Source organism: Capricornis sumatraensis, chromosome 3 (genome assembly GCF_032405125.1).
Source record: "Capricornis sumatraensis isolate serow.1 chromosome 3, serow.2, whole genome shotgun sequence".
Taxonomy (NCBI): Eukaryota; Metazoa; Chordata; class Mammalia; order Artiodactyla; family Bovidae; genus Capricornis; species Capricornis sumatraensis.
In genome coordinates this window covers 101,094,149-101,118,042 of record NC_091071.1, presented here as the reverse complement: position 1 = coordinate 101,118,042, position 23,894 = coordinate 101,094,149, and the positions used below count along the sequence as shown (strand labels likewise).

The 23,894-nt window shown below is 35.1% G+C and overlaps 1 protein-coding gene across 1 annotated transcript in view; it reads right to left on the bottom strand.

Moving 5' to 3' along the window:
• The window catches only part of LRP1B (LDL receptor related protein 1B), a 1,972,098-nt gene that overhangs the window by 102,745 nt on the left and 1,845,459 nt on the right, over positions 1 to 23,894 (bottom strand). Inside the window, exons 80-83 of the mRNA XM_068968462.1 lie at positions 18,353 to 18,469; positions 14,266 to 14,439; positions 12,253 to 12,378; positions 3,900 to 4,064 (exon numbers count right to left, since the gene is read on the bottom strand). Coding sequence (XP_068824563.1) covers positions 3,900 to 4,064; positions 12,253 to 12,378; positions 14,266 to 14,439; positions 18,353 to 18,469 — 582 coding nt within the window. The remainder of the gene's footprint in view (positions 1 to 3,899; positions 4,065 to 12,252; positions 12,379 to 14,265; positions 14,440 to 18,352; positions 18,470 to 23,894) is intronic.

The following is a 23,894-nucleotide window of genomic DNA, read 5'->3' as shown; positions in this document are numbered from 1 at the left end:
GTCAGGAAGCAACAGTTAGAACTGGACATGGAACAACAGACTGGTTCCAAATAGAAAAAGGAGTACATCAAGGCTGTATATTGTCACTCTGCTTATTTAACTTCAATGCAGAGTACATCATGAGAAACACTTGACTGGAGGAAGCACAAGCTGGAATCAAGATTGCCGGGGGAAATATCACTAACCTCAGATATGCAGATGACACCACCCTTATGGCAGAGTGTTAAGAGGAGCTAAAAAGCCTCTTGACGAAAGTGAAAGAGGAGAGTGAAAAAGTTGGCTTAAAGCTCAACATTCAGAAAACGAAGATCATGGCAACTGGTCCTATTACCTCATGGGAAATAGATGGGGAAACAGTAGAAACAGTGTCAGACTTTATTTTCTTGGGCTCCAAAATCACTGAAGATGGTGACTGCAGCCATGAAATTAAAAGACGCTTACTCCTTGGAAGAAAAGTTATGACCAACCTAGATAGTATATTCAAAAGCAGAGACATTACTTTGCCGACTAAGGTCCGTCTAGTCAAGGCTATGGTTTTTCCTGTGGTCATGTATGGATGTGAGAGTTGGACTGTGAAGAAGACTGAGCGCCGAAGAATTGATGCTTTTGAACTGTGGTGTTGGAGAAGACTCTTGAAGGTCCTTTGGACTGCAAGGAGATCCAACCAGTCCATTCTGAAGGAGATCAACCCTGGGATTTCTTTGGAATGAATGATGCTAAAGCTGAAGCTCCAGTACTTTGGACAGCTCATGCGAAGAGTTGACTCATTGGAAAAGACTCTGATGTTGGGAGAGATTGGGGGCAGGAGGAGAAGGGGACGACCAAGGATGAGATGGCTGGATGGCATCACGGACTCGATGGACGTGAGTCTGAGTGAACTCCGGGAGTTGGTGATGGACAGGGAGGCCTGGTGTGCTGCGATTCATGCGGTCGCAAAGAGTTGGACATGACTGAGCGACTGAACTGAACTGAACTGATGCATAATTCTAAACTTTTATGAGTGGGAGTATTTGAGAATATTGCCCCAAATTTACAAAATTTCTTTCTCCATTAGTCTAAATTGACTGTGTAGAAAACCTTGATTTATTTTGATATAAACATTCAAAGTCTAAATAACAGACCTGTAACAGAAAAATATCACATAGTGTGAACATATCTTAGAGAATTAACATTCATAAACATGAAGATTAATTGTGCACATAATATAAATACTCTCCTGTAGCAGTGTTGAAAATATGATTTCATAAATTATTCTCTATTTTCCATAAAAAAATGACTGAATAAGTCAATGCTTTACTCTATTTTCCATTGCTCTGCCAAGGCAAACTTTATCTTAAATGTATCTTCCTATGAGCAGGTCACAAAATGAACTAAATGGACCTTTGTTCATACAGTCAATGTCAAACTATTTCATTTTGTAGTATCTTCCTGTATATATCCAACTCATATATTTTTAGTTTTAGTTTTCTTCATTACAAAAACTTTAAGGAATGAGGAAAAACTCATTCCTACATACAGAATTTTAATTATGCCTCTCAGATGTGTGCCTTTAATTAACTGGTGACATTTCCTTTGTTCAATTATTATAGTTATATACAACTGTCATAAACTTCTAAATTTTAATTAAGGCTGCCCCAAACCCTAGTTATATAGTGTCCACATAGGAATTTGCCAAAGGCTTAACTGTAAGTAAACCAACAATGAATAAATCCATGAACTGCCCACTGGGATTTGTTTTACAAATTAACACTTGTGTGGAGATAATGAGGTTCTACAGTCCATAATACCAAACAATGTTTTATAAAACCACATTTTTAAAAGTGAAAAATGCATTGTGAAAAACTTAATTAACTATCATATTATTATTATTTGTTGCTAAAAGACAATAACTACATGGCTATATATCAAGTTGAATTCATATGAGAATTTATTTGCATTACTAATTAGAAATATATATTTTTTTCTGACTGTACTTTCTAGATAAGTCAAGATCTAATACTCTGGATATTAAACTTGATAATGTATGGGTTCTAGATAAATGAATAGATAACTTGATATATTGTGGATTTTAAGAATGCAGCAAGGTCTGGACAAATGATTTGAATGAAACATTAAAAGTTGTGCTGTATTTATATATAGCTCACAGAACAGTACAGTGTTAGTCGTTCAGTCGTGTCTGACTCTTTGTGACCTTGTGGACTGCAGCCCACCAGGCTCCTTTGTCCATGGAATTCTCCAGGCAAGAGTACTGGAGTAGGTTGCTATTCCCTTCTCCAGGGGATCTTCCTAACCCAGGGATCTAATTCAGGTCTCCTCCATTGCAAGCAGATTCAGGGAAGCCTTTATATAGCTCAAGTCAGGATAGTAAATTCAACATTTCAAAGAGATTTTTCTCTTTGGATCCATCTCAGGTTGAATAGGTAGCCATAGTTTGGAGTGTCAACCCCTTTCATTGGCTTAAATATTTCCAAAGATAAATATAAGAAACTCATCTGGTCACAATCCAAAGATTATCTTAAATGAGAAAATTAAGAGCTAAAGAACTCTAAACACCTGATTTGCATAAAAAAGCATCTTCCCTAAAGCTAAAGCAGTATGTGTGTTGTAAAATATAATTACAGGTCACACCCTCTTACCTCACATTCAATAGATTTTCATTTGCATATTCATTGGAGGTCTTAGTACACAGCTTTTCCAATGGCAACAGAATATACTTTGTGGACTGGCTCCCCCTCAGGCAGAATGAATATATGTAGTAAGACTCCTAATGCCATTTTAAATTTAATCAATCTGATGAATTCTTGTTTAGAATTCCAATGAGTAGTTAAAATTATCTTAATTATCAGTTAATCATATCAAAAATATTTATAAGCATAAAGCTATCAAAGAAATAGTAATGTTTTTACTCTGAGAATGTAAATCAGAAAATGGCTTGCTGCTCCTGAACACCATTGAAAATGCTTCTTCATGTGGCTCTTTCAGTTATCGTTATTCTAAACACCACAAAGAGTAACAAGCAATAGAAGCAGTGAGAAATTCAAGTATGATGAAAATTAACCATGTAGTGGGTGTGAAGAACATATGAATTGATTTTCCATCTGACTATCTAAATCTGCACTTATTGTAGAAGAACTGAATGTGCATAGATTGCATTCTAATTGTTGCACAATCTCCTTTGCACTAATACTGGAATTTTTATTATTCATTAGGGTTAATTTTTTTCCCAGTAGGAACATATTTTAAATGTAATACAAGTCAGTAGAGAAATATATGTTAACGTTCACCTACGAACTGTAGAAAACACTTCATGCAAGCACAGCTATAGCATAAATTAATAAGAATCTCTTTTATATCCAAATATGTAGTAACCTGATATTTCCAAAGCAATGTGTTTTGAATATACTAGATTGTAATATCAACAAAGTAGTTTTGATTTTAGATGGAATCTTTGATACTATAAGATATACTGATATAGTATGTATATATTTCAAATAAATCTAGTTTTTAATGACATGAGTTTTAACATTAGGCAAACTTGGATTAAAAATATATATATTTTGGAGTCAAAAAGATAAGGTTTGTAAAACTGATTTTGCCTCATCATTTTAAGCCAGAGTCAGAATATCTATAAGCCCTGAGCCCGGTCAACGATAAGCATTTAACACAAGATAGTGTTCATTTTTATTATTAATTTTTGTGACTTGAACTTTGATATACTCAATTTAGAATAATTGCCACTGATTATTTTGAATTAATTATTAGATTTAATTTTTATATTTGTTATTAAGACATCAGGAATGATATTCATTATAATTCAATATTAAGTATTTTCTATATATTTTTCACATGTAAGGAAAATTGCACATTATTTGCACATATAATACCACTTAATTATTTACCCAGAACTGATGGCATACAAGTTCCTCCATTTTGACAGTAGTTGCTACAGTGGTTGATTTCACATCTTTCTCCTGAATAACTAGGCCAACAGTGACACCTCAAATCACCCTTCTCATTTAAAATGCATCTTCCTCCATTTTCACAAGTCAATTTGCATGAATCATCTGGTTATAAGAAGAAATGTACAAATTAGCATGCCATTCAGTAGATGTTAGAGTAAGAAAAATTCAAATAAAAATTAAATACTGACTTTTTTTCATAACATTCCAAAACTAAATACACCTAATATAAAACTAGAAGAAACAAAATACTATCTGAAAATAGAGAATCAGATTTCAACTATTGTTGAAGGTGAACACAAATATTCAATTAACTTTTATTCTTTTTCAGGCTTAAAGTGCTATTTATCATTTTTTTTATATTTGTTAAAATATTAAACAATAAAACTAACTGAAACTTTCTAAAAATAAAATATTTTCCAACCAATAAGTGTTTTTTCACAGTATGGGGAAACATTTCTTATTTTTCAAGGAATGTCTGATATTAAGCCAAACTAAAATATGTAAGCTAAATATTATAGTATATATATGTAGCCATACATATAATATATATAGTATAGTGTGCATATAGAAACACACACACACACACACACACACACATATATATATATAAAATTTATAGTATAGGGAAACATTTAAATTAAAAAAATACTCTTTGATGTACATACTTATATTTATAAACACACAAAACAAAAATTTACTTAGATTTGATGCAAGGTGGTGATAACTGTCAGAAACATCTATTTCCACATATAAGCTGATTAGGCATAATTTGCCTACATAATACATTTTGGCTTTGAAAAGGAAATGATGATCATTCCTTGAGGTCACAGAGTTAGTTTTAAAAATATGATAAATCTGATTTATGATAAAGATTGGTTTGGAATCATTTTCTGGATTATTTTTTCTATATGTATAGACATGGCCTTTCTCCATTAGAAATACTGCTCTATGTAGACCAGGGCGCAATATCCAATGGAACAAAGACAATTAACAATATTTTAAGAAGCAGTCTATCCAGAAAATACCTTTTTCTAAAATCATGCTTATTTTGTTTGAAGTCAAAACAGCCTATATTCTTTACTCAAGATACATTGACCTAGACATAGCAGCAGCTTGAATATCTCACTGCAGTAATCACAAGAACATCTTACAGAGCCTCAGTGACATTAAATGACAACAATTCAAGTATCATAACTACTGTCACAAATAGAGACAATCAGCAGTGTCAAACAAATTCTGATATTTTTGGCATTGCAAAACAGCTTCCAATACTTTTTCAAGTAGGGAGGCTTCAGGTTGGCATTACTAAATTCTGCTTTTGTAATATGAAATACTCTCATGAGGCACTATATATATACATGGTATAAACAAAGTGACAATTGATATAGTAAGATTTGTTTTTAGGTCCTGGTTCTGCTCCTTACTATGCATAAATTAAACTATCCAAGCCTTAGTTATTTCTACTTTAAAGTAGCCTTAACAACACATGTTCAACTTAACTCATAGATTTGTTGTGAATATTAAATAAGAAACTTGAAATTAAAAGTTAGAATTATAGAGCTTTGTAAATTTTGAAGTACATAAGTAAATACCATACACATACACACCAATGGGTATACAAGGTGTATTGCTAAATCTCAACAGGAAATTGAAGCACTCATTTGGTAAATTACCAAGTGACAATCCTTGTGAGCATTATGTACTGAGTGCCCATGAGGTGCACTGAGAATCCAGCTCACATGGAATGGAATCTATGAAAGCCAGAAGGTGAGCGATGGAGGGACTCAGTGAAAGTTACTAAGACTGGACTGGATTACAGAGTGTGAAGGAAGGAATTGAAAGACAAGTGAATTTGAAGAGATAAGCACAGTGTCACAGGAGATTCTTGGATGTTGGACTTTTCCTCAAAAGCAGTGTTAGGTCTTTGAAAAGTCTAGAATGTCTAAGAAAGTCTGTAATGATGGGGTTAGACTGAAAGCAAGGGGACTATTAGGATTCAGTTTAAATTGTTCAGGCTGGATAAGACGATGGCTTTAAAATAATGTAGGATAGATAAACGTAGACATATTCTAAAAATAACTAGAAGATAAAAATCACATCAGAGGGAAAGGAAAAACTAAGATAATCCTTTAGTTTCAAACTCAGGGGCCATAGGACCTAAAGTGTTTTATCTCTGAATGTATTAAATTGGAAATACCTATTTAAATGAAGTGGGAATCTCTAGCAAAGGGTTGAATATAGACATCAAACTCTCAAGAAAGATCTGGAGTGGGAATAACATTTGCTTAGTTTAAAACTTACCAAAACATTTCTAACTCTTTTAGCATGAAACATCCTAAGTGGAGTTGTGAATGTGAATAGTGAAAATAACTATTAAAGGTATTATGATTACACTTAGGATTACTGTGGGAGGGTGCAGTTTCACTGATGGATGTTCTATGTAAAACACAAAATCTCTACATGTTAGGATATGTGCATTTCTATAATGTGCCTCATTAGGCACCAGAAATTTAAACATATAACACTGTCTGTTGAAATGAAAGTGGAGTTACAGTCTTTCAAAACCTAACTGTAATAGTTCTATAATGAAAATGGAAGCTGCTTTTGTCAATATCTAAATTGCCCCCAGAAGCTAAGCTCCAGCAATTATAATCAACCGTAGGGAAGAGCAAGTGAATACTTTTCCAAGAATGGTTAACACTTGAATTTCAAATTTCTTACATGAAGATTAAAAATACTCAGTGTACTCATCATTTAACAATAGCAGCTAAAGAAAGGCAAGTAATTATAAAGAGCTGAAAAAGTTAGTTATATCAAATGTCAGGAAAAATGAATTGGCTTTTATCTATACTAATCGATCATTCTAAACTCCATTTATTTATATACTTAACCAAAGTGTTCCAAGTTATCCATTACCAAAGCTCATATATATAAAAGCCAATGTGAATAATTTTAACACTTGCATTATATAATATATAAGATTTTTAAAAAATTACAAAATAAATGTTGAGGCATTTTCTGTAATCATGCCTTTCAGGTCGGGTTGAAAACATAAAACTAAAATTTCTAAAAGAGTTTAAGATTTTGGTTAAGTGTGTATTTAGATAAAATGCTTCCTCGTTTAAAACTTACGAAGTGAAAAGTGAAAGTGTTAGTCACTCAGTCATGTCTGCCTGTTTGTGAACCCATGGACTGTAGCCCACCAAGCTCCTGTGTCCATGGGATTATTCATACAAGAACCCTGTAGTGGATCACCATGCCCTTTCCAGGGCATCTTTCTGACCCAGGGATTGAACCTGAGTCTCCTGCACTACAGGCAGATTCTTTACCAAAAAAAAAAATTCCTTAATTTTTTTGCTACCTTCATGACAGGTTTATATTAGAGTGCTGTGTGTCTATTTTTTGCAAGGCATTGTGCTGGCACTTTCTGCATGTTACTTCTAGCATTTTCCAACTACTCTGGACATGGGTACTTTGGGTGGATTGGAGGCACTAGAGTGCATTATGATGAAGACTGTGGAATGCTTAGGTCCACCTTAGAGTACTACCATTATTAAGTATTTTATTAAGTATTGTTAGTCAGTTGAACCTCTCCATACTTCAATTTTTCATCTGTAAAAATAGGGACAATGAGAATATAACATCATCAAAGTTTTGTGGGGGTTAAATGAAATAATGTGCATATAACATACTTAAAATATGCCTTGCACATAAGCCTTCAGGGTATTTATTCTTTTTACCAGTAGTGGGGGTACTTACTATTAATTTGATTATACACAGAAGAAACTGAAACTGAGGGAGTAGGATGCCAAAAACATTAGTTAAGCCATAGACCTTGAGGGGGGGCTCAAGAGAGAGGTGATATAATTATGGCTGATTTGTGTTGTTGTACAGCAAGAACCAATACAACATTGTAAAGCAATTCTCTTCCAATTAAAAAATACATTTTAAAAAACACAAAAGAAAAGTAATTAAAAAAAAACTTCCCTAAAAAAAAAAAAAAAGAGGGGTAGATTTTGGTTTAATCCATAGCATCACCTCACCCCTAGCCAAAGATCAAGTTCTTCCTATGTCAGTCAGTGAGTCAGTTCAGTTGCTCAGTCGTGTCTGACACTTTGAAACCCCATGGACTGCAGCATGCCAGTTCTCCCTGTCCATCACCAATTCCTGAAATTTACCCAAACCCATGTCCATTGAGTTGGTGATACCATCCAACCATCTCATCTTCTGTGGTCCCCTTTTCCTTCTGCCCTCAATCTTTCCCAGCATCAGGGTCTTTTAAAATGAGTCAGCTCTTTGCATCACGTGGCCAAAGTATTGGAGCTGTAGGTTCAACATCAATTGTTCCAATGAACACTCAGGACTAATCTCCTTTAGGAAGGACTGGTTGGATCTCCCTGCAGTCCAACGGACTCTCAAGAGTCTTCTCCAACACCAGAGTTCAAAAGCATCAATTCTTCAGCACTCAGCTTTCTTTATAGTCCAACTCTCACACCCATGCATGACTACTGGGAAAACCATAGCCTTGACTACACAGACCTTTGTTGACAAAGTGATGTCTCTGCTTTTTAATATGCTGTCTCAGTTGGTCATAACTTTCTTTCCAAGGAGCAAGCTTCTTTTAATTTCATGGCTGCAGTCACCATCTGCAGTGATTTTGTAGCCCAGAAAAATAAAGTCACCCACTGTTTCCCCATCCATTTGACATGAAGTGATGGGACCGGATGCCATGATCTCAATTTTCTGAATGTGAACTTTAAGCCAACTTTTTCACTCTTCTCTTTCACTTTCATCAAGAGGCTCTTTAGTTTTTCTTTGCTTTCTGCCATAAGGGTGGTGTCATCTGCATATCTGAGGTTATTGATATTTCTCCCGGCAATCTTGATTCCAGCTTGTGCTTCCTCCAGCCCAGTATTTCTCCTGATGTACTCTTCATATAAGTTAAATAAGCAGGGTGACAATATACAGCCTTGATGTACTCCTTTTCCTATTTGGAACCAGTCTTTTGTTCCACGTCCAGTTCTAACTGTTGCTTCCTGAACGGCATACAGATTTCTCAAGAGGCAGGTCAGGTGGTCTGGTATTCCCATCTCTTTCAGAATTTTCCACAGTTTATTGTGATTCACATAGTCAAAGGCTTTGGCATAGTCAATAAAGTGGAAGTAGATGTTTTTTTGGAACTCTCTTGCTTTTTCAGTGATCCACCGGATATTGGCAATTTGATCTCTGGTTCCTCTGCCTTTTCTAAAACCAGCTTGAACATCTGGAAGTTCATGGTTCACGTATTGTTGAAGCCTGGCTTGGAGAATTTTGAGTGTCTTCCTATGTATTTGTTGATTTTGGATTATTGAATCAATTATTTGTATTATTGGTTTCCCACATGGCTCAATGATAGAGACTCTGCCTGGCAAGTCGGAGATGCAGATTTGATCCCTGGGAAGATGTACTCAAGAAGGATATGGCAACACACTTTCATATTCTTTCTGGAGAATTCCGTGGACAGAGGAGCCTGGGGGACTACAGTCCATGGAGTTACAAAAGAGTCAGACATGACTTAGTGACTAAACAACTACAAGGACATTCACATTAAGTAAAGGGGCAAAAGGGAGGTTATATAGAAGAGACAGTCTTATTTATTTATAAAAGAAAAGTAACAAAATCTGTCTGCAACTTGGTAATTTAAAAAACAAAAAACTTCTAACACCCAAATCAATGTAAATGTCACACTAGTAGCATAAGTTGTGTGCTTCTACGCGAAGTACAAATCTCTCTCCCCAGAGTCTTTCCCACCCCAGCAACAGTGTAAGTAGACAGTGCCCAGGAGGCATCTTTGAGAGCACTACTTATGGTTGTCTGGAACTAGTGAAAATGTGGTACATCATCTGCAAGGAAGGAGTTGTTGACATTTTGAAGAATCTGTTTCTGAGATGTTATGTAGAACTGGCAAATAGGTGGGGAATCAATGGAAACAGTGAAAGACTTTATTTTGGGGGGCTCCAAAATCACTGCAGAGGTGACTGCAGCCATAAAATTAAAAGGCACTTGCTCTTTGGAAGAAAAGCTATGACCAACCTAAACAGCATATTAAAAAGCAGAGACATTATTTTGCCAACAAATGTCCATCTAGTCAAAGCTATGGCTTTTCCAGTACTCTTGTAATCATGTGAGAATTGGACTATAAAGAAAGCCAAGTGCCGAAGAATTGGTGCCTCTGAACTGTGATGTTGGAGAAGACTCTTGAGAGTCCCTTGGACTGCAAGGAGATCCAAGCAGTCCTTCCTAAAGGAGATCAGCCCTTGGTGTTCATTGGAAGGACTGGTTGGATGTTGAAGCTGAAACTCAAATACTTTGGCCACCCGATGTGCAGAGCTGACTCATTTGAAAAGACCCTGATGCTGGGAAAGATTGAGGGCAGGAGGAGAAGGTGATGACAGAGGATGAGTTGATTGGATGGCATTACCAACTGGATGGACATGAGTTTGAGCTAGCTTCGAGAGTTGGTGATGGACAGGGAAGCCTGGCATGCACCAGTTCATGGGGTCACAAAGAGTCAGACACAACCGAGCAACTGAACTGAAGTAGAACTCGTGGCCATCCACAGTTCACCTGCATGACTGTGTCATGAGTAGTGAGTCAAAAATGCACCAGATAATGTTTGAACATGTGCATGTAATTCTATTATTCTGTCATCACAATTGAGATCATGGAAACTCTGATTGGGAGAACTGGTAAGGACGAAGGTTTCATCCTAGTACTAGGGAGAGCACCCCTTTTCAATGACTGGCACTAAAATACTCTTCCAAAAGACCAATCAAGATTCACATTTAGCTTTCCATTAAGCATGTTCCAACCTACCATCCAATAGCAGACTTTGCACATCAGACTTACTAACTGGAATAAATGACTCGTTATTTTCTTTACATTCAATGGTTTCATGAGTTTTCAGACAGTTTCTCCTGTTTCAATGTCCTCTTCATTCATTCCTGCTTAACCTAAATCTAATTTGCCTTTGCAGATCTTATTCTAAGGTCATATTCTATAGGAAATTCTAATCTTTTGGATAATCATCAAATTTTTCCTAACAGTTTGAACTTTGTCTCTTCTGTAGCTTATATCACCATTCCCATAAAGATCTATTTATTGGTGTTTGTGTCAGTCATCATTTCATCTTTGTAAGATCTTCAGCTATGGATATTCAGCACTTTAAAATATATATTAAATAAAAGAGCTATGACAGTTTTAGACACTGAGTGCCTTAGGAAATGCAAAAGTGTTTAGATGGAATATAACTCTCATCAGAGAACAAGGAGAAAATGATATGGGCATAAAGATGCTGACAGAGAACAAAGATTCTGTGTTCACGAAAAGAGTTCATTCTAACAGAGAAATATTAATGCAGCAGGTAGGAAGCCCTGCTATGAAGACATCCTAAGTGTGTGTCTCATTGGAAAAATGTTTGGTGTGACCTTCAAGTAATTTTGGAGCATGGTGCTTTTGTCTGTGACATAAAATTAATGTGTTGATTTTCTTTTTTCTTAGCATTTTTTCCCATTATGGCTAATGTCTTGAATATGAACAAACTATTGAAAGTCTGTCTGGATATCCCAGACACAATTCTCCCCCAACCCTTTTCAACATACTATTTTTGGTTTTTATTTTTTATGTTTTGCTATTTAATACACTCCAACATCTGAAATAATGTTTTGGGTTTTAAATGTTTGTTCCAACCTGTAGCTTCTAAAGCATAAACTGAAACATTTGCAGTTTGCTTCTAACTTAGTTCTTGGTTTCTAAATTAATGTTATACTTTGCTCATAAGTTCTCAAAATGTTCATTATATTTATTATTAATAGGAGTAGTAGTAGTATTTATTATTAATCAGATTTTACAGAGGAAACTAAGACTTAGTTTCTAAATAAGTGTTGGCACACAGAAGTTGTTCAATATAAAGTTACTAAATGGATTTGGTAGTTTGGTTCAAACTAACAGCTGACTGGTACCCTCAGAAATATCATTATCTTAACTGATACAAGAGCTATATAAAAAGGTCTCTTAATTTACTCTTTCATGCATGGTAGGTGCTCAATGCAGCTTTGTAATAAGTGTACAATCAACTAATAGGAAGTCATTATCAGAGAAAATAATAGCTTATATAGGCATTCACAAACCAGTGATATCATAGAAATGATATCAGTGATTACTGAGTAGCTAATTCTGCTCAGTTTCAGTAGTTGTGAACATTTATTCTACACAGTGATTCATTATTTGCAGAATAATGAAGTTTACCTACCTAACAAGCTGTCATCATTGCAGGTACCATTAATCAAATATTTTCCTTCTGGGCATGCACAAGTGGCCCCAGAAGGATTCAGTAAACAGAGGAATTCACATGCTAGATCCGAGCATGGATTGGGTACTGATCAAAACAAAACAAAAAAAGAACACAACTATAAATACAATAGGTTTCAGAAACATAAAATTCAACAAGGTTAAATGATGAATTAGCAATGTTGAAAAGAAATAACGTCAATTTTTTTTTTTAAATCAGGAGTATATTATTTCAATATTCCAGTACTCCTTTATAGATAAAAAGAAATTACTAACCAATATCTAAGGGTTTCCCTGGTAGCTCAGTGATAAAGAATCCACCTGGCAATGCAGGACACTCAGATTTGATCTCTGCATTGGGAAGATTCCCTGGAGAAGGAAATGACAACCCACTCCAGCATTGTTGCCTGGGAAATCCCATGGACAGAGTAGCCTAGGGGGTTGCATGCCTCCATGGGGTCACAAAGGAGTCAGACACGATTTAGTGACTAAATAAAAACAACAACCCAGCATCTATTATTAATAGAAAATGTATGTTAATTTACATTTTCCATGAGGGAGAGGAAAATCAAACACATAATTTGTCACTTTTCCTTTGGCAAAAGAGTTGATCTCGGACACAGAAGTACAGTTTAGGACTACTGTAAAAGTCAAGCCAACTGAAGTCTTTGGGATCTAATTCACATTTTAAATAGTTTCAAGACTGGTTTAACAGACAGAAACAAGTCCCTTTGATATTTACAAAGGCTTAGAATCCATATGTAGTTGTCTGTTAGAACACAAAAAAAACATGACTTTTTCTCTCTAGAAAACATGTCTAATGTGGTTTCCTTTCCATCAGATGTGTGCATGGATAAACGGGCACCACATTTATTTTTGTCCAAATTTCTATCCAATCAGTATCCTCTATAGCAACAGCTGGTTTGTGGCTTTCTGTACAGAATCTGTCATTAGAATGAAATAGAAATGACATTGAAAAAAGTGAAATGGTGACTATGAAAGTCGCTTTCATTGTGTAAGAACCACTACTCAAGTACCTATTATACATAGGGCAGACTTTATATATTTTTCATGAAGGTGGCGATATTTGACTATGAATACAAATCAGACAGAACTAGAGGCTGAGAGGGTGATGTCCTCATATTCACCTCGGAATGATACGTGTCAGATCATTGGTAAAGAGCAAAACTGTGAATAGAAGAAGGTTTGAAGGAAGCATTTGCTGTTTTAACCTGATTCCAGAACTCATTTGATACAATTCTTTCCTTTCCAGATCATAATGAATGAAATTAAATCCTTTTTATTCACCATAAGGAATAATTATTAATATAAGTAAATCTTAAACAATATTTTGAAGGGTGAACTGATACATAAACTCAGATCACTTGAATTTCAGCCACATTTTATTTCTTTGCTCTTCAATATTTTTATGGCTGTGCTTGAAATATATCTTTCAAGATACTAATGTCAAATATTTATCTCTTTTTAGGAGAGAAAGTAGTAGTAACAATCATAAACAATCAGAGAAAATATAATTCTTGGGAACAGTTCTCCTCAGATATCTTCAAAGATGAAATGTTAGATCTATAATTGTTACTTGGTTATCAGTGAGTGAAAAGGCTAATGATAAATTTCCTTACTTGTATGGTTTAACTATAGACATATCAGGTTTTATTAAGAATTTAGAAGGAAAAACATAGTATGAGAGAAATTTTTATAACAAATTTATTCTAATTCCAAGAAAACACAGCCAAATCCTGAAATTTTCATATCTGTTATAGCAGAAATAGAAACTTTTGCATTATTTATATCTTGCCTTTGATAATTTGAAAAGTCTGGTGCATCAAAATTCAAGTGACTTAACTTACTGGAGTTAAGTCACAAGAAGAGTTTTGAATTTAAACATTCTTTATTTTGAGAATCATAAGAAAGAAACTTTGCCAAGATAGACAATAGTATAAAATATTATACTTACAATCTAGTTGTTTATAGCGATGAGAAATCAAAACACCTTTGGTTTTGTCAACATCTAAAGCTAAGTACTCTACTGAACCGTGGCCAAATTTTTGTACTCGAAATACACCATTTTTAGGACCTGCTCCATATATATAATCTTCAAAGACATCAATCCTGTGTGGATGTAACAAACCTAGAATTTTTAAAAAATGGAGCTATAAAAGTTGCAAATGTAAAGTCAGTCAGTCAGTCTTAAGAAAACTAAGCTTATCCAAGATCATATCAAAAATCTTATTCCTGTTCACAAAAACTTTCAGAATTAGAATATTTTTAATATTAGCTATAAAATCATGACTGATTTATTAGCAGTAAAAACATGTGAGATATTAAACTTATCACTCAGAACATAAAAAACATTTCCATCATCACCTTAATCAATTTTACCATCACAAAGCATTTCCTGGGGGGCTTATTATACAGAGCAATCTTTTCCATTGTACAGTTTGCAAACAAACATAAAGCTTACATAACATTGATAACCACTGCACAAAAACAGTTCACAAAATTCTCATTTTCTTGTGTTTCAGTTCTCAGTCATGTCTGACTCTTTGTGACCCCGTGGACTGCAGCACACTAGACTTCCCTGTCCTTTACTATCTCCTGGAGTTTGCTCAAACTTGTGTCTATTGAGTCAGTGATGTCATCCAACCATCTCATCATCTGTCCCCCTGCTTCTCCTTCTGCCCTCAAATTTTCCTAGCATCAGGGTCTTTTCCAATGAATCAGCTCTCTGCATCAAGTGGCCAAAGTATTGGAGCTTCAGCTTCAGCATCAGTCCTTCTAATGAATATTCAGGATTGATTTCCTTAAGGATTGACTGGCTTGATCGCCTTACTGCCCAAGGGACTCTGAAGAGTCTTTCCCAGCACTACAATTCAAAAGTATCAATTCTTCAGCACTCAGCCTTTTTTCTGGTCCAACACTCACATTCATACATGACAATGGAAAAACCATAGCTTTGACTATCTGGACCTTTATCGACCAAGTGATGCCACTGCTTTTTAATATGCTGTCTAGGTTTGCCATAGATTTTCTTCCAAGGAGGAAGTCTTTAAATTTCATGGCTGAAGTCACTGTCTGCAGTGATTTTGGAGCCCAAGAAAATAAAGTCTATCACCTTTCCCACTTTCTCTCCCTTTGCCATGAAGTGATAAGACTGGATGCCATGATCATAATATTTTAAATTTTGAATTTTAAGCCAGCCTTTCAACCCTCCTCTTTAGTCTTTATCAAGAAGCTCTTTAGTTACTTTTTTCTTTCTGTTATTAGTGTAGTGTTATCTACATATCTGAGGTAAATTATATTTCTTCTGGCAATCTTTATTTCAGCTTGTGATTCATTCAGCTGGCATTTCACATGATGTACTCTGAATATAAGTTAAATAAGCATGGTGACGATACGCAGCCTTGACCTAACTCCTTTCCCCCTTTGGAACTAGTCCATTGTTTCATGTCTGGTGCTAACTGTTGCTTTTTGGCCTGCATACAGGTTTCTCAGGAGACAGGTAAGGTAGTCTGGTATTCCCATTTCTTGAAGAATTTTCCATAGTTTGTTTTGATCCACACAATCAAATGTTTTAGCATAGTCAAGAAAGCAGAAGTGGATGTTTTTCTGGAACTCTCTTGCTTTTTTGATGATCCAGAGGATGTTGGCAATTTGATCTCTGGTTCCTCTGCCTTTTCTAAATCCAGCTTGAACATCTGGAAGTTCACGGTTCACATACTGTTGAAGTTTGGCATGAAGGATTTTGAGGATTACCTTGCTAGCATATGAAATGAGTGCAATTGTATGCTAGTTTGAACATTCTTTGGCATTGCCTTTCTTTGGAATTGGATTGAAAACTGACCTTTTCCAATTCTGTGGCCACTGATGAGTTTTCCAATTGCTGACTTTAAAGTACACCAATTTCACAGTATCATCTTTTAGGATTTGAAGTAGCTCAGCTGAATTCCATCACTTCCACTAGCTTTTTTCATAAAGATGCTTCCTAAAGCCCACTTGACTTCACACTCTAGGTTGTCTGGCTCTTGTTGAGTGACCACACCATCATGGTTATTCAGGTCATCAAGAATTTTTCTGTATAGTTCTTGTGTATTCTTGCCACCTCTTCTTAATTTCTTTTGATTCATTAAGTTCCTACCATTTCTGTGTTTTATTGTGCCAGTCTTTGCACGGAATAGTCCTTTGGTATCTCCAATTTTCTTGAAGAGATTCCTAGTATTTCCCATTCTGTTGTTTTTCTCCATTTCTTTGGATTGTTTACTTAAGACTTTCTTGTTTCTCCCTGCTCTTCTCTGGAACCCTGCATTCCGTTGGGTATATCTTTCCTTTTCTCCTTTGCCTTTTACTTCTTTGCTTTTCTCAGCTATTTGTAAGGGCTCCTTACAACCACTTTGCCGTCTTGCATTTCTTTTCCTTGGGGATGGTTTTGGTTACTGCTTCTTGTATGGTGTTATGAACCTCTGTCCATAGTTTTCAGGCATCCTGTCTAGCAGATCTAATCCCTTGAAACTATTTGTCACTACCGCTGTATAAAATTAATGGTCAAATTAATTGTCTGAACAATAATTTTAATCAATCATAAGTCAGTTTTGAATAGTAAAATTATCCCCCCAAATCTGACATTCTATTGTCTATTTTAAAAACAGTGTAAAGAAAACAAATTGGTGAATGTCAATCATATATACAATTAGTTTGGCTGAGAATAACAGTAATAATAATTTCTCATATTTTACAAAATGGTTATTTTTAGAGAATTTTTAATAAAAATATATAACTTTGGTACTGAAATTGATAAAAAGTGAAATAACAGCATTTATATTTTACTTATTATCTAAATGTTGTAAAACATAAAATGCCTTTTAATATATATTTTTCTTTATTATTTATTGAAATAGTAAAATATACACTTGAGCTAAAATGGGTTAATTTTTGTAATCAATTACATGAATGTTGAATTTTTTTTCCATTTGGTGTTATTATACAAAAAACATACTCTTCTAGTAAGGGCACAGTGAAAGTTCAATGCAATTATTCTTCTAGCAACTTCTCTGCTTTTGCTTAAGAAAGAAAGAAAAAAAGAACAGGAAGCAAAGCAGCAAATAAGTAAAACTTATTTACTTACTTGTAAACTAGTATGTAAATATAAAATTTCAAGTATAAATTGTGGACAAATTGTGGTAAATAGCTAAGGGGTTTTGGTAAGAAAGAGAAAGAGAAAAAGAAGGGAAATAAATTAAGCAGAAAGAACTGAGATTCCCTGGCAAGGAAAGTGTGAGTCACAGAAGGGAGTAAAGAAGGGAGTAAAGAGTGCCGGTAGATTCTCCAGTCACTTATAAAAGTACACTCCCATTTTTTACACATTGCTTTTCCCATGGATGAGAGTGTCCCTATCAATTACCTATAATAATACATGTTACTATGATCTTTTACTATATAGTAACTCACTTCCTACTTATCATTGCAATTTGAAATAAAAATTAGTGTTCCCAGGCACTAATCTTGACTACTTGAAGTCTTCTGCTCAGAAAAGAACATCCACAGAAGCAACAAACAGAATGAATATTTTTTGAATCCAGTAGCAATGCATCATATTTGTCCTGAAGTCAAGAAGTTCTTCTGGTGTGGCCTCGTTGTTATTCTAAGTAGTAGGAATGAAAATTGCGATGAATATTAAGAGCTACAAGTTGAAATGAGATTCGCAGGTGGTAAAGAATCTACCTGCCAATGAAGGAGATGTAGGAGACACAAGTTTGTTTCCTGAATGGGGAAGATCCCCAGGAGAAAAAAATGGCAACCCACTTTAATATTATTGCCTGGGAAATCCCATGGACAAAGAAGCCTGGTAGGCTACAGTCTGTGGGGTCACAAAGAGTTGGACATGACTGAGTACCCAGGCAAACAGACACACAAAAGTGTACACAGTAAGCTGAAAAGAGACATAAACTGAGGAAACATAGAATGTAAGGCTTTCATAATTGACCTAGGTTTCACTATTTAATATGCTCAGTGGTAATTAAAGGCAGACACAAAAGCAGTTCACAAACCTTGTTTGCTGGTGACAGAGACTACGGAATCAGAACCATCGTACAGAACGCTGCCAATAACAGAGAGTTCAAGATCAGCCCAGTATATCCGTTCACTGAAATGATCCACAGCCAGACCTGTCAAATCAACATGCACAGACAAATGACAGCAATATATTCGAGATTATTTAAAATTATGTTTCTTCCCTTTAATGTATTGTTATAATTGAAATTGTTTTTCAAACATCTTAGAAATTACATAGTCTGTATCATGATAGTGCAAAAATCAGAAAAAAATGAAATAATTTAATCTTTATTTGAAAAATGTGTTTATAAATTACACAGAATTTATGTAATACAGTGTAGCAAAAAATATTTTTACTTCATGTAGGAAAAGCCATTCTAAATACCCCCCTTTTCTACTCTTACTATTTTCTTAATTATGGTTGTTTTCTAGAAGACTTTCTTGTGACTTTTTTTTAATCTTTATAGTACACACAGAATTAATTCATCATTTAAATCATTTATCCAACCATTATTTAAAATAATTCCAGGTAATTAGTTATATTTTGAATCTTTTCATGAAGGTGCATTTTGCAGAAAATAAAAGGTTCATGAGCTTAATCATATTTTCACCAACTTGAGTTGGTCTATAGTGTTATGAGACACCTGTGTGCATGCTGAAGTTTAAATTGACTAAAGATTGATGTTTACAATAGGAATAATGAATAGTAAATTCCTTAATTAAGTTTCTTGTTGTACTTACATTTTTCACTCTAATTTTTTACTCTAATCATTAATTTGCTCTGAGACTGCCATCTTTCTCTTTATTATCAGTATCTGTTAATGAATACCACTGGACTAAAATGACATGCAGTAAAAAAACAATGTTTTTCTATTTATTCAATTTTTAATTTCATAATATAATTGAGACCTAGTCAGTGTCTTCTTGCACAAATATCATCAATGCATGGAATACCTTAGGTAAACTCCCTTCAGTTTAGAAAAGTAAGACCCATAACACATGAATTCTATAATAAATCTTTGTTGCTGTAGATATTCAATTTTTACAACATAGCTAGTCTTTAGATATGATATATGACACACTTTGAAACTACAAGGTAATCAAATTACCTTTGACATCTGCATGCTAAAAAGCTTTCTGAATGAGATCATTCAATAAAAAAAAAAAATTGAGGAAATTTAATGCCATCTTAAAGGCAAGGCAACTGAATGAAAAGTATTTTTGAGTTTACACTAATTGTACTTTCTTGTAGATGGATCATAATTTAACAATCAAAATGAAAACATATCAAGGTGAAAATCATTTGGGAATGATTTTTCAGTAATGTATGTGTTTATCCCAAATGTAATTAAACTAAATAAAAATATTTCTCAGGTATAATATAAAAATGTTCTATGTCCAATCAGCCTTTGAGAAATGACTTACCAATTAAAACAAGTGGCCCATGTTTTACTAGTCTTTGCTCAATGATTAATTTGCTATTTGGAGTTATGGTGGATATTAGGTCTTAGCTTTTTCATGTGTAATTATGAGGAACGTGAAACATAAAATGATCCAACTTCTTGCTGCCATCATTCTACTTCAAAATCATTGTCTACAAAAGATTTAAAGTGCTTTTCTTTTCCTTCCACTAGTGTTATACAATAAAGTGGTAGATTAAAAAAAAAAAAGTTGTTCTCAACCAAATTGATCTTTACATTTAAATATTAAATTTGTTAATCATAGAAATGAAGAAAACAATAGGTATTAATCTAATTTAATTACCAATATTGTTTTGTCAGATTCAGCAGCAGTAAAAATTTTTCAAATGTGTCATACATTGCACTATTAGTCTAGGCTTAAGACACATAGAGCTATAGTCCAATATTGTACTATTTTGGATAAAATTACATCTAGGTAAAAATTTTACCACAAGCTTTTAGATGAGTGGGATTTATATTCCCCTAAATCCATAAATCAATGACTTTGATTTTTCCCTAAGCCATTTAATAAAAGAGACAGTCTTTTAAATTAAAAAGTTAAAGAAGAAATCAACTAACTTTTTGTTACAGAGGTGAGTCAAGTTTATATGAAAGAACAAGTCCATTTCTATATCTTTAAAATATCAATCTTTTTTTGTCTTTAATAAAGTGGGGAAAAAAATCAGTTCCCAGGAGAGTCATTCTTATCTGAACTGGGAATGGTGAATATTTGGAACCAAGTCAGTGAATGTACAGAAAATTTAAAGTAAAATGTCTACTTGTTCTAATCGAGCATAATAGAAAGACAATTTGAAAGTCTTATAAAAGAAAAAGTCCTGATAAGTTTTAGGAGGACATGATAATGGCCCTAATCATTTTTTTTTTTAACATCTCCCATGATATCAAGACTAAGTTTACATTTTAGGGATTTTAAAATCAACCTTTAACTTTAAATTTTTCCAAGATCCTTCTACTAGTTCCCCTATTTCTACTGTGGTCTAAAAAGAAGACGGAAAATGGCAAAAGCAAAATCTTATGAGAACTGGCCATAATACCAATATGATGTTTAACAGAGAAGACCTGGGGAAGAGAAATAAATTATGTTTTCAGAGAGGGAGAAAGAGATTATGTAGATTTCATGTTATAGGAAAGCTGAGATTTGTAAGGTAGTAATAACAAGCAAGTGTGCAATACCCTATTCTTGATTTAAGAGGTGATAAAAGGGGTCCAAAAACAAGCTAAAGATATTTACCACTATGTCAAATTTATTAAAACAAATTTTTTAAAGTAATTTCTGAGAAGTTGCCTATAAAAGGTTTTGGATATTAGAATATGTTAAAGTTATTTTTACTCATATATGTGCTTGTGTGTGAGTTTGTGTGCTCAGCTACTCAGTCCTGTCAGACTCTTTGTGACACCTGGATTATAGCTCACAAGGCTCCTTTGTCTATGGGATTTCCCAGGCAAGAATACTGGAGTGTGCTGAAGATCCCTTCTACATGGGATCTTCCTAACCCAGGGATTGAACATGCATCTCCTACTTGGTAAGCAGATTCTTTACCACTGAGCTACTCGGTTTCCCGCACATACATATTATTCCAATCCTAAAGAGAGGCAACGCCAAAGAAAGCTCAAACTATTGCACAATTGCACTCATCTCACATGCTAGTAAAGTAATGCTTAAAATTCTCCAAGCCAGGCTTCAGCAATACGTGAAGCGTGAACTTCCAGATGTTCAAGTTGGTTTTCGAAAAGGCAGAGGAACCAGAGATCAAATTGTCAACATCCGCTGGATCATTGAAAAAGCAAGAGAGTTCCAGAAAAACATCTATTTCTGCTTGATTGACTATGCCAAAGCCTTTGACTGTGTGGATCACAATAAACTGTGGAAAATTCTGAAAGAGATGGGAATACCAGACCACCTGACCTGCCTCTTGAGAAACCTATACGCACGTTAGGAAGCAACAGTTAGGACTGGACATGGAACAACAGACTGGTTCCAAATAGGAAAAGGAGTATGTCAAGGGTGTATATTGCCACCCTGCTTATTTAACTTCTATGCAGAGTACATCATGAGAAATGCTGGGCTGGAAGAAGCACAAGCTGGAATCAAGATTGCCAGGAGAAATTTCAATAACCTCAGATATGCAGATGACACCACCCTTATGGCAGAAAATGAAGAACTCAAGAGCCTCTTGATGAAAGTGAAAGAGGAGAGTGAAAAAGTTGGCTTAAAACTCAGCATTCAGAAAACTAAGATCATAACATCTGGTCCCATCACTTCAAGGGAATTAGATGGGGAAACAGTGGAAACAGTGTCAGACTTTGTTTTTTGGGGCTCCAAAATCATGGCAGATGGTGATTGAAGTCATGAAATTAAAAGACACATACTCCTTGGAAGGAAAGTTATGACCAACCTAGATAGCATATTCAAAAGCAGACATTATTTTGCCAACAAAGGTCCGTCTAGTCAAGGCTATGGTTTTTCCAGTGGTCACATATGGATGTAAGAGTTGGACTGTGAAGAAAGCTGAGCACTGAAGAACAGATGCTTTTGAACTGTGGTGTTAGAGAAGACTCTTGAGAGTCCCTTGAACTGCAAGGAGATCCAACCAGTCCATTCTAAAGGAGATCAGTCTTGGGTGTTCTTTGGAAGGACTGATGCTGAAGCTGAAACTTCAGTACTTTTGCCACCTCATGGGAAGAGTTGCCTCACTGGAAAAGACTCTGATGCTGGGAGGGACTGGGGACAGGAGGAGAAGGGGATGACAGAGGATGAGATGGCTGGAAAGCATCACTGACTCGATGGACATGAGTTTGAATGAACTCCGGGAGTTGGTGATAGACATGGGGTCTAGCGTGCTGCAATTCATGGGGTCGCAAAGAGTCAAACATGACTGAGTGACTGAACTGAACTGATATATATATATATATATACACACATACACACACACACACAGTTATTTATGAGTGTTAGCAAAATAATGTGTCAAGGAATTGAAAAATAATCCTTAAGTTTTTATCTATCTCATTTAATTAGAGATCTTTTGTTGGCCAAGGACAAAGGATTTGCTGAGTGAAACAAATAATTATGACTATACCAGGCCAGTATGTACTTCTTTATTTTTCTGTTTAGTCAGCAACTGCCACAATCTGAGAGGATCTAAAAGTAACACAAATAAGCTTTTGGATATCAAATAATATGGTATTTAAACCAAACTCATGTAATCGACATGCCCTTCTCCTGATGCCCTTCTCTTGGAGGGAAAAATGAAAAGCATTCATTTTTAAAAGAAATTAATTAATACATATTTGTAAGGCACCTCCCTTGCATCACACACTGTCAGGTCCTAGTATGTAACAAAGATTGAAGTAGATCATGTTCCTACTCTTATGGTACATCCTACTCACCCACCACACAATTGACTGAATCAGAATGTAGATTATGCTTCTTGCATTTAATATTGGGCCTAAAACATTTGTGAAAAGGGAACTTAATACCATAACATAGGTTAGAGTATTAAAAATGGTATGCATTCATATCTTCACTCATTCAACACATAATTAGTCTTGAGGAGAGTGGTATAAGATGGCGGAGCAGAAGGACAGGTGCTTATCTTCTTCTACAAGAACTCCAAAACTACAACTCACTGCTGAAAAATCATCGGTTGGAGAATGTTGGATCCCATCAAAAGAGATACCCCAAGTCCAAGGGCAAAGGAGAAACTTCAACAAGATGGTAGGAGGGGAGAAATCACAATTAGAAATAAACATGTTAACTGCCTGAGACGCTCAGAGGGCTCAAACCTTGTGTGCACCAGCACCCCGAGACCCCACTGAGAATGAGCTAGAACTGTGTTTGAATGTCTCCTGCAAAGGTACAGTTCAGCAGTGAGCTGCTGCAGGGGCAGGGCCTCTGGGTGCAGCAGACCTGGGTATGGCATCAGCCCTCTTGGAGGAAGTTGCCATTAACCCCACCATAGAGCCACTAGAACTTATGCAGAACTGGGGAAACAGGCTCTTGGAGGGCACAAACAGAACCTTGTGTGCACCAGAACCCAGGAGAGAGGAGCAATGA